General features: G+C 32.5%; 2 protein-coding genes across 3 annotated transcripts; both read left to right on the top strand.

The window, feature by feature from the left end:
• The first annotated feature begins 3,686 nt into the window (after positions 1 to 3,686).
• LOC105953042 (laccase-4) lies at positions 3,687 to 12,150 on the top strand. 2 transcript variants are annotated; one of them, XM_088823815.1, is made up of 6 exons: positions 3,687 to 3,796; positions 8,017 to 8,168; positions 10,138 to 10,382; positions 10,480 to 10,608; positions 10,714 to 11,643; positions 11,741 to 12,146. In XM_088823815.1, the coding sequence occupies exons 1-6, from the start codon at positions 3,710 to 3,712 to the stop codon at positions 11,869 to 11,871; spliced, it is 1,674 nt and encodes a 557-aa protein (XP_088679941.1). In that variant the 5' UTR covers positions 3,687 to 3,709; the 3' UTR covers positions 11,872 to 12,146. The 2 variants fall into 2 exon arrangements, with proteins under 2 accessions (XP_088679941.1, XP_012832114.2); XM_012976660.2 differs by lacking the exons at positions 3,687 to 3,796; positions 8,017 to 8,168 and adding exons at positions 9,440 to 9,615; positions 9,900 to 10,051 and having other exon boundaries at positions 11,741 to 12,150.
• Positions 5,700 to 7,624, top strand: LOC105953053 (patatin-like protein 2). The gene is made up of 6 exons (XM_088823816.1): positions 5,700 to 5,826; positions 5,925 to 6,104; positions 6,204 to 6,396; positions 6,506 to 6,667; positions 6,780 to 7,085; positions 7,183 to 7,624. The coding sequence occupies exons 2-6, from the start codon at positions 6,004 to 6,006 to the stop codon at positions 7,492 to 7,494; spliced, it is 1,074 nt and encodes a 357-aa protein (XP_088679942.1). The 5' UTR covers positions 5,700 to 5,826; positions 5,925 to 6,003; the 3' UTR covers positions 7,495 to 7,624.
• Positions 12,151 to 12,453: the final 303 nt, after the last annotated feature.

The raw sequence follows: 12,453 nt of genomic DNA, 5'->3' as shown, positions 1-12,453 counted from the left end.
ACTTGCTAGCACGCTCCCGCAGTCGAAACGAATAAACTTCAAAAGTGAAGACTGGACAGGAACTGCGAAACACAACCTATAGAATTCCTAAGTGAAAATATCTCGCCAAAATCATAGGAAAAAAAATTCTTTTTTTTATATTGATATGCTCGAAAAAGAGAGATGTGAGAGGGGGAGGAGAAAAATTCAAAGAAGGATAGAGAAAAAAGAGAGAGAAGAGATTAACCGACTAAGAAGAAGAAGATGTCGGAAAGGGAAAAAAATATAAGTTACCACCACCGGGAGGGAGAGAATTGGTTTGGTGGTCGCTGGCCATGGAGAATAAGAGAGGCGGCGGCTAGGTTTGAAGCCATGAAAAAGAAAAGAGGAAGAAGAATAACGAAAAAAATAGAGAAGATGCACCACTGCGGGAGGGAGAAAATTGGGTGGTCACCGGCATCGAGAAGAAGGGCGGCTAGGTTTTCACCGCCATGAAAAAGAAAGGCGGCTAGCTTAAAAAAACATAATGTTCTGATACCATATAGAAAGAATATAATTAGAGCAAAAGAGAAATAACAATACGTAATAAAAAAACCCCATTTTGTTATGGGTTAATTTACATAAAATATATATAGAAAAATAATACAAGGTAATAGAGTTTCACTAGATAACTAAATCATAACTAATCTAAATAACTAAATCATATAGAATCCTAATATTACAAGAGTTCTTATTAGAGTTCTTATAATATACTCAAGACACATTTAACTTTTTAAGCTTATGTCAGGCTTCTCTTCAATAGATGATTTTTTTTCTTTTCAATCTTTTAATTTTATATTATTAAATTTTTTTTTTTCTTCGTGGACGCACGCGCAATAAGTTGAGAAGTATTGGGAATGATCACAAATTCTTATGCTACATTATTTGTGTTGCCACATAAATAAGTCAAAACTTTTTTTTTTCAATTAATTATTATTCCTATATCCCACCACTGCTTCATAATTATTTCTCAATCCAGAGGACCGGTCGTGCATTACATATAGGATTAGACATTTTAAATTTTTATGTAAGATAATTTAATTATGCTACCATGACATGTTATAATTTTAAATTTCTATCGGTCCTAATAATGTCTAGACATTGTAATTATGAAATTAGAGCTAAGTTCATTTTTTTTTTTTTTTAATAGACCAAGTATGAAAAAAAAAGATAACTTTTATATTTTCACTTGAAATCATATGCAAAAGTAATAAGAAATAATAAAATATGGGTCATCGACATTAGTGAACCACAGAAAGTTTGGCCCGAAAAGTGCAGTTAGAACAATTTGAATGGGTGGGTTGGCCCGTTCAATAAGTCAAGTTTCAAACCCGAAACAGATGATTCAAGTATCTTATTTTGTGAATTTACCCCTAAATTGAGGGGAAACTGTAATTTAATCCTTTATATTGGCCTACTTAGGGATTTTTTCCTCTAGTTTGTTATATTTTAATTGTTACATGTAATAACTTCGCGAATGTAACATTTTTCTTCATGTTTTGCATGAAGTCATGAACCCTTTATTTTGCGATGCGGCAAATAGAATTGAATGATTTTACTTATATCGTCGCTTAAAAAATATAATTTCAACAATTTTTTTTCAACCCGAAATAACAGGTATCAAATATTCCTAAAACTTAGCAATTACAACTTCGACATGGAAGAAATTAAAATCTTGGGTAAATGAGTGATACCCCTAATTTTGAAAATATATGAGCAGGAATATCTTTAATCCGTAGCTCAAATTACAAGTGTCAAAGAAACAACTTTTAATTTTCAATTTATTGGGTGGAAGATATAAATCATGGCACGAAATAGTAATTATAAAATTAGAACTAAGTTGGTTTTTGTTTTATTTTTTGTTAATTAATTAGACCAAGTATGAAAAAGGTAACATTTATATTATCCCTATAAATCATACGCAAAAGTAACAAGAATAATAAAATATGATCGAGTATCGTGTTTCTTTCTTTTTCTTTTTTTTTCCTTCCTATTTTGCCCTCTATTTAAACAGAAATTGATATTATATTATATATATATAACGAACAAAGTTATATATACATCTATTAATAATTACTTTTTTTTAAAAGAAAAAAAGAAAGAGAAAAGAAAATAAATGAATAGAAAAACTAATTGCCCATGTCTATGCGCAATCTCTTGTAGTGGTGAAGCTTTAATTTTCTCCAATCATAAATAAACATTTCGGATTGGAATTGGCCGAATTCGAAAATTCAATTCTGTGCACCCATTGATTATATGATAATTTTTATTTAGTATAACCGGATAATTTGAAAGAGAGGAGTGCACTAATTACAAACACTATATTTTGATATTTAAATTTAAATAACACACAACACAAATTAACTTAATCTACTTTGTAAGTTCAGAAAAATAACGGATTGGTTGACATCCAATCATGAAGTCAAGACTATTTGCCGATTAAAGTAGTTGACTATAATGTTATTATAATTTTTAATAGATGATTAAACCTAAGGTTGGCTAAATAGTAGTAGTAATATATATATCTTATCTTGCAAACAATTTATTTTTTGTTGGGTTTTTAGTAATTTGATAAGTGCGTGTGAAAGGCCCCTCACACCCACATTTACAGTCATAAATCGTATTGTTGTTTTATGTGATTCATAAAATTATTTCATTTATATTATAAAAAAAATATTAATTAAAAAACGAGCTGGGAATACTTTAGAATATGATGTATCCATAAAATAATTTGAATTCTTAAATTAATGTTCGGAACAATCCTTATAATTTATAATGTGTTTATACTATTATACACCGAATAGATCTTTATCATTTATATTATTGTGTGTATATCGACGGTGAAGATCTACCATGTGTAACTTTCAATGGGAAATCACTAATCAGGCGCATCCATTCACTAAGTAGATTACCTAATGAACACTTAAAACATCGGATTAACATTTTATTTACCCATGATGAACCTAATTAGTCACTTTTAATTAATCACCTTGAAGATTCTTAGTTAAAGATCGACTCGTTTTGAGCTTAGCCAATTCATGCATTAACTTTTAGGGGAGTTAGATGCTACACTTGATTATTTACACTGGGTAAATTTGAATTTTAGACTTGATTAGATAACTACACATGGGTGTGTGCGATTATATGTCAAATCTACGGTTCAAATCCACCCAATGTAAATAATAATCAGATGTAGCATCTTATTTCTCACTTTACCGGAATTAACTAATGACTTCAAATTAGTAATGTAATTATTCCTTTTGGCATCCCATAATAAATTAAATAACTAAAATACTAGACATATAAGGCATAATTTCAAGTGTAATTAATGATGACTAATCTAAACAGAACATTAAGGACTTAATTAAAGAATTATGGCTCACTAACTATATATATAATGTTTGAGAAGAAAAGGGGGAAAAAAAAAAAGACAAAAAACACTTTATGTAAAAAGTAAGTAAGAAATATGATAGAGAAAACAAACTTAATTAGTTTTGGGTAAGAAGACTTATTTTTCAAGAATTAATCGTTTCACCTAACTATTTAAAAACGACGTAATGGCAGTAATTTAGCACTTGTATAACATTAAGTTGGGCAGTCATGGCTAAATACAACTAGCTAAGAGAGACATTTCATCTTAAGAACAAAGATATAGATTTATTACACACACACACACACGAAAAGAAAAGAAATGGATTTCCGGGTTCGGGTTTTGATCCTCGCAGCATGTTTGCTCCCGTCTTTTGTCGAATGCGAAGTTCGGCGCTACCAATTTAACGTGAGTTTTTCGTTTAATTAGTGTTTTTTTTTTTGTTTTTTTTGCATTCTTCATTTTTTATTCAATTTTTCTTAATATTTTAATTAAGTCGGATTATGGTTTCAATATTGATGAAAATGCAAGTAAAAAGTAGGGCTAAATACAGTTTGCACCCTTAAACTATAAGGGTGGTAACACTTACCCCCTTAAAGTTACAAATGTAACACTTATCCCCCTCATTAATGAATTTAAAGATATAACTTTGACTTTGAATGATGTGGCATTTTTTCTTCCCAAATTGTCCTTCTAGCCATTAAATAAATAATGAATATGTAATAATAAAAAATTCGGCAACTTTGCCAAAACTTAATTTTATTATTTCAATATTGTAAATTTATGAATGAAAAAAATTGAATTTTAGTTTATTTTTGTTTTACCTTGTGTTCATTTGTAGCTAATAAAAAGTTAACGATTATTCGAATTGTAATTATAATTTTATAGTTTATATAGTTATTTTAATGCGTATATGACTCTAATATAATCATCTCACTTTTTATTTTGAGAATCACAAAATGTATTCAAAAGTTAATAAGAAATTATAATTTAAACGTCTAAATATTTAAATATTATTTTATTAAAATTTATATTTAAGTAACTTAAATAAATTTTCAAATCAATAATTATTATAAAAAAATTGGCCATTTAAGTCTTGAATATTTTTTTCTTGCGAATGTTTAACGTATTTTATATATTTTTTAAAATATTGAGATTTTTATTTATATTAGGGTCTATAGTAATTAAAATGTGGAGTTAAACATAAATCAAAATATTTTTTTAATAATTATTATATTTTATAAATTTTAGTTTTTGATATAATATTGAAAATATTTTATTATATATGCATCAATATAATAGCTAGAAGGACAATTTGGGAAGAAAAAATGTCACATCATTCAAAGTCAAAGTTTATCATTAAATTCATTAATGAGGGGGGTAAGTGTTACATTTGTAACTTTAAGGGGGTAAGTGTTACCACCACTATAGTTTAAGGGTGCAAAGTGTATTTAGCCCAAAATTATATATATAAATCATTAAATAATAATATATAATATAATCTCTTGTTACAAAACATATTACTCTATCATATTGTTCTTCCTTTCGATATTAATTTTGAGTTATGCATTGTTCCACTTCTAATCATAGTAGTTTCAGTAGAGTTAGCCATGCTTAAAAGATATTTAATATATATCTAGTTCGATTTTAGAAAGATAATACATATAAATATATTTTATCATCAAATATATTTGAGACAGTTATCTAATGAAATAAATTGTTCATTATAGGTATGAGCAGTTGGGCACATGAATGAAGAAAACTATTGTATATCTCAAAGTCAAAGCAAACACAGAATAAATTTGGTATAACTCAAAACACAGAATTTGAATCTAAAGAAATATTGCACTAGCAATAAAAAATAAATTAAATAATGACGTGTAAATTCTTTTCTGAAAATATCCAAAATAAGATATTTTCCCAATTATGATTTACTCATCTATTAGCGACTTAACTCTGATATAAAATAAGGAAACAAAATTCTGATCTTTTAATAGATAATATACCATATGTAAAAATTAGATTCCGTAATTTTTTTTTTATCCATAATTCAAATATACTATATATAGTACTTTTACCAAGTGATTGTAATTGCCAGCTCACTCAATATCTGCCACGTCATTATTTTACTTCCAATGTCTGAAATTTCCTTATTAAAAAAATCCCAAGTTATGGAAAATTTTATTTCTAAAACATAACTCAGAACTCTATAAATACAACACTAGCAAAACGTTATCCCCTACTCGTATACATTGAAAGACAATTTGCAATAAGAATTAATTCAAAGTTTTTGCATGATGGAATCATCAAGATCACAAGCATATCAGATGGAGCACCAACCTTTCGGAAAATTGATCCGAGTTTTGGCGATTGATGGTGGTGGAGTTAGAGGGATAATCCCCGGAGTTATCCTCGAATTTCTCGAGTCACAACTTCAGGTATGTGTATGTATTAATTAGCTCTTACTTTTCGATTCGTGTACTGATTTTTTCTTTTCTTTATCAATATTTGATGCATGAATGTATAATTATTTCAGAAATTGGATGGTGAAGATGCTCGACTTGCAGATTACTTTGACGTAATCAGGCACAAGCACAGGAGGTCTCATCAGTGTAATGCTTACCGCTCCAAACGAAAAGAATCGACCATTGTTTGCTGCGAAAGATATTAAAAATTTCTACCTTGAGAACTGTCCGGAAATATTTCCCCAAGAGAGGTACTACTTCTTTCTCTCTTTCTTTCTTTCTTTCTTTCTTTATTTATTTAAATTTTGAATTTTAGCTCCGAAATTTAACGTACTTGGAATTGGTTGTAGGGATAATCTTGTTAGTCACACTGCAACGACGCTCAAGTGTTTTTTATCTGGTCCGAAATATGACGGAAAATATCTTCGAGCCCTACTCAAGAAGAAACTTGGAAACACAAAATTGCATGAAACATTGACAAATATTGTTATTCCAACTTTTGATATTAAAAAGATGAGCCACACTATCTTCTCCAGCTATCAGGTATGTTTGTGTGCTTTTCATACTGATTTATTATTTATAATATATTATCCTATATATTTCATTTATTAAGGTCACGTCTTTTATATCGATCTTATTGTTAACTATTTAGGTAAAAAACGACCCAAGCTTAGATGCTTCGCTCTCGGATATTTGCTTAGGAACTTCAGCCGCTCCGACTTATCTCCCAGCACACTACTTCAAAACAAGAGATTCAAAGGGCAAGAAAACAAAATTCAACCTTATTGATGGCGGGATTGCTGCTAACGATCCGGTAAATATCTTACACTAATTAATATTTTTTTATAGAAATTTCTATGGCAATATAAGCCGAAATTCAAGAATAGATTATTAATATTTCTTTTATGGATTTGCTTTGCATGCAGTGTTTCATAGCAATAGCTGAAATAATAAGGATGAAGATGGATGAAGAAAATGATAGTATTTTTCATCGAAGTCCAAAAGAAGAAGGTCGATTTCTAGTATTGTCTCTAGGAACTGGTTCAGAACAAGTTCATAAGTATGACGCCAAAAAAGCATCAAAGTGGAGTACTTTGAGATGGTTGATCAAAAATCGTAAATCGAAGCCCTTGTGGGATGTCATTTCTCAAGCTATACAAAACATCACTAATTACTACGGTTCCACTTTTATTGGAGCCCTTCACTCTAGTGGAAATTTTCTAAGAATCCAGGTAATTTAATTTTTCTTCCGATGAAGTTTAAATTTAATTTATTTCACATGTAATATCATTCTAAGCAATTATAAATAAATATATATGTTTTTTTCAGGACGAGACTTTAGTCGGTGTAACGTCGTCTGTGGACGTTGCAACAAAGAAGAATTTGAAAAATCTCGTCAAAGTTGGAGAGGACTTGCTGAAAAAGCCAACTTCAAGACTGGATTTGCGTACCGGAAAATACGTTCCATCTGCTGATCAAGGAACAAACGAGGAGGCGCTTATTCGGTTAGCAGCAATACTTTCCAAAGAGAAACGGCTACGTCAGGATATTGTTAGGAAAAGAGAATCATCCGATTGGAACGATTTTCTCGAACGTTGGGGGATTGATTCATCAACTGATTATTTTTTTAAGCAAAGTTGATATGTCATCCTCTAGTCTCTACTTGCATTAATTTAATTTAGTTTTTTTTTTCATTTTTTTAATTGGAATTTCTCTAGTTCTGGTTGTATGCACAGATATTCATAATTCAATACAAGTTATTTTTATAGTTCTTTGATGCATGAGTGTTTTTATAGTTCTTTGAAGGACAATTTGGGAAGAAAAAATGCCACATCATTCAAAGTCAAAGTTATATCTTTAAATTCATTAATGAGGGGGATAAGTGTTACATTTGTAACTTTAAGGGGTAAGTGTTACCACCCTTATAGTTTAAGGGTGCAAACTGTATTTAGCCCTAAAAAGTATTAACCCATGGAAGGTGCAACCATAACTAATTAATTCCGTGATTTAATTATTATTCCACTCACAGAATAATTATTAGAATTAACAGCATATCACTCCTTCCGTTGTTGATTAAATATTTCAATTAGTACCTACAATACACTGAAAAAAACATGCACAACTCCAAATTACTAATTATGGAGATATTGCTACAATGCGCAGGTGGTGATGAAAAACACCACCCGTGTGTGCTCAACTAAATCAATCGTCACAGTCAACGGAAAATTCCCGGGACCCACTATCTACGCTAGGGAAGACGACACAGTCCTCATCCGGGTCATCAATCGGGTCAAATACAACGTCTCGATCCATTGGTAACAAGAAATGACTACTTAAATCTTATTAAAATCCGAAAACTCAAAATAAGTTAAAATCGAAAATAATTTTTATTTTAATTAAATTAATATAGGCATGGTGTTAGACAACTCCGAACCGGATGGTCAGATGGGCCGGCATATATAACGCAGTGCCCCAACTAAACCTAAGGTTGGCTAAATAGTAGCAATATATATCTTAGCTTGCAAACAATTTATTTTTTTGTTGGGTTTTTAGTAATTTGATAAGTACGTGTGAAAGGCCCCTCTGTTGTTTTATGTGATTCATAAAATTATTTCATTTATATTATAAAAAAAATATTAATTAAAAAACGAGCTGGGAATACTTTAGAATATGATGTATCCATAAAATAATTTGAATTCTTAAATTAATGTTCGGAACAATCCTTATAATTTATAATGTGTTTATACTATTATACACCGAATAGATCTTTATCATTCGTAAATACATAAACAAACACATACCTATATTAGTGTGTGTATATTGACGGTGAAGATCTATCATGTGTAACTTTCGATGGAAAATCAGGCGCATCCACTCACTAATTAGATCACCAAATGAACACTTAAAACATCGGATTAACATTTGATTTACCCATGATGAACCTAATTCGTCACTTTTAATTAATCACGTTGAAGATTCTTAGTTAAAGATCGACTCATTTTGAGCTTAGCCAATTCATGCATTAACTTTTAGGGGAGTTAGATGCTACACTTGGTTATTTACACAGGGTAAATTTGAACTGTAGATTTGATTAGATAACTACATATGGGTGTGCGATTATGTGTCAATCTACGGTTCAAATCCACCCAATGTAAATAATAACCAGATGTAGCATCTAATTTCGCACTTCATCAGAATTAACTAATGACTAAAAATTAGTAATGTAATTATTCCTTTTGGCATCACATAATAAATTAAATAGCTAAAATATTAAACATATAAGGCATAATTTGAAGTGTAATTAATGAGAACTAATCTAAACAGAACATTAAGGACTTAATTAAAGAATTATGGCTCACTAACTATATATATAATGTTTGAGAAGAAAAGGAAAAGAAAAATAAAAAACACTTTATGTAAAAAGTAAGTAAGAAATATGATAGAGAAAACAAACTTAATTAGTTTTGGGTAAGAAGACTTATTTTTCAAGAATTAATCGTTTCACCTAACTAATGAAAAACGACGTAATGGCAGCAATTTGGCACTTATTGTCACCTATATAACATTGAGTTGGGCAGTCATGGCTAAATACAACTAGCTAAGAGAGACATTTCAACTTAAGAACAAAGATATAGATTTATTACACACACATACACACACACGAAAAGAAAAGAAATGGATTTTCGGGTTCGGGTTTTGATCCTCGCAGCATGTTTGCTTCCGTGTTTTGTCGAATGCGAAGTTCGGCGCTACCAATTTAACGTGAGTTTTTCGTTTAATTTGTTTTTTTTTAATTGATGAAATTGCAAGAGAAATTAGTGAGTAACATGCAAGTAAAAATTATTAGCATATAAGGTGCAACCATAACTAATTAATTCCATCATTTAATTATTATTCCACTCATAAACAATACTTATTGCAATTAACAGCTTATCACTCATTTTGTCGTTGATCAAATATTCCAATTAGTACCTACAAATTATAACTTAAAAAATATGGATACAACTCCAAATTACTAATTATGGAGATATTGCTACAATGCGCAGGTTGTGATGAAAAACACCACCCGTGTGTGCTCGACCAAATCAATCGTCACGGTCAACGGAAAATTCCCGGGCCCCACTATCTACGCTAGAGAAGACGATACAGTCCTCATCCGGGTCATCAATCGGGTCAAATACAACGTCTCGATCCATTGGTAACAAAAATTTAACTATTTAATCTTATTAAAATTCGAAAACTCAAAATAATTTAAAATTGATTTTTTTTTTTAAATTGATATAGGCATGGTGTTAGACAACTCCGAACCGGGTGGTCAGATGGGCCGGCATATATAACGCAGTGCCCCATACAACCCGGACACAGCTACGTGTACAATTTCACTATCACGGGGCAAAGGGGCACACTCTTCTGGCACGCGCACATCCTATGGTTGAGATCCACCGTCCACGGTGCCCTCGTCATCTTACCTAAGCTCGGCGTCCCCTATCCTTTTCCTAAACCCGACCACGAATCGGTCGTCGTTTTAGGTATGACCTAATAAAAATTAATTGATAATTTGCTACTAGTAATTTTTTTTCTTAATCAAATAATTTAAAATTTAATTAATGTTTCTTGATTTTGTAGGTGAATGGTGGAAATCCGACACCGAAGCTGTCATAAACGAGGCTCTAAAATCCGGCCTCGCTCCCAATGTTTCCGATGCTCATACGATCAACGGTCATCCTGGACCGATCTCGAATTGTCCCTCCACAGGTAATATTTGAAGAAAAAAAAATTAATTAAAAAAAAAAAACATTGACATTGGACCCAGATTTAAAAAATATACATTATCTAATATTATATTCGGTCATCTGCCAGGTGGTTTCTCGTTAAACGTTTCACCGGGGAAAAACTACATGCTACGACTAATCAACGCTGCACTCAATGAAGAACTCTTTTTCAAGATCGCCGGCCACAAACTGACGGTGGTGGAAGTGGACGCCACCTACGTAAAGCCCTTCAAAACGGACACGATCCTGATCGCACCGGGGCAAACCACCAACGTGATCGTAACGGCGGATCAGGGCGCCGGCAAGTACATGGTGGCGGCGTCGCCGTTCATGGACACTCCGGTGGTCGCCGTCGACAACAAAACCGCCACCGCCACGATCCACTACTCCGGCACGCTCGCCAACTCCCCGACATCCTTCACCGCCACGCCCCCGCAGAACGCCACCCCAGTCGCCAACAATTTCGTGAACTCGCTCCGAAGTTTGAACTCGAAGAAATATCCGGCGAAAGTTCCGATGAAAATCGACCACAGCCTCCTCTTCACCGTCGGACTCGGGATCAACCGCTGCCCGAGCTGCAAAGCCGGAAACGGGAGCAGGGTGGTGGCGAGCGTGAACAACGTGACTTTCGTGATGCCGACGGTTGCGCTTCTCCAAGCGCACGTGCAAAATATCAAGGGGGTTTTCACCTCCGATTTTCCCGGAAACCCTCCCCACGCGTTTAACTACACGGGGGCCCCACCGGCGAATTTATCGACCACGACGGGGACGAAGGTTTACAGGCTGCCGTACAATGCAACGGTTCAGGTGGTTTTGCAGGATACTGGGATCATTGCACCGGAAAATCATCCGGTTCATCTGCATGGATTCAATTTCTTTGCGGTGGGCAGAGGGTTAGGTAATTATAACCCGAAAACGGATCCGAATAACTTTAATCTGGTTGACCCGGTGGAGCGTAACACCATTGGAGTGCCTTCTGGTGGATGGGTTGCCATTAGATTCCTAGCAGATAATCCAGGTTATTAATTAAATTATTTAGATATATTAATCAATTAATTAATTAGCTGGCCTTAATTTGAATATTGAATTAATTAAATGGAAAATTGAAATTGCAGGAGTTTGGTTTATGCACTGCCATTTAGAGGTCCACACAACATGGGGGCTAAAAATGGCATTTTTGGTGGATAATGGGAAAGGCCCTAATCAGTCTATTCTGCCACCTCCTAAAGATCTGCCTAAGTGTTAATTATGATTTTTTTTATTTTTATTTTTTTTATTTTTTTTTTATTTTTGAGAGTAATTTTCTGGCAAAGAATGGAGAAGGTTTCAAGACAAACATCATGGGATTGAAGAATCTAACAAGGTAACAAGAGAGTGACACGTGGAGACAACAGAGAGGTGGTGTGTGTGTGTGTTTGTGTTTGAATAGTGTATCTATTATCAAGTGCTCAAAGCCAAAGCTATATTTGTTTCTTCAGTGAATTTTTTTTACTCAATAATTATACATTCATTGTGATTGTACACACATACTCTCGCGTCTCGTATTATATGTCGTTTTCGACAAAAGTATTAACAAAATTAATAATTCTCTCGACATTAATTAGAAGTATGACGGCAAAATTTAGAAAAGTGTACTAAATGCATCATAGAAACTCTAAACCGATAGACAATTCGAAAGGGAGAGAAAAAAATCTCGAAATCAACGAAATTGATTTGAAACGGAGGGAGTATTATGCAAGATTTTAATCACATTAACAATTATTTTAGCTATTTTATGTGGGCTTTTAAATGGAAATTACCAATTATTGGCCATTGGGCTTTTTCTCAT

The sequence above is a fragment of the Erythranthe guttata genome, chromosome 10 (genome assembly GCF_056151865.1).
Source record: "Erythranthe guttata isolate IM_541 chromosome 10, IM_541, whole genome shotgun sequence".
Lineage (NCBI taxonomy): Eukaryota > Viridiplantae > Streptophyta > Magnoliopsida > Lamiales > Phrymaceae > Erythranthe > Erythranthe guttata.
Note: the sequence above shows the minus strand (reverse complement) of the source record. Positions and strands in the feature narration are given on the sequence as shown.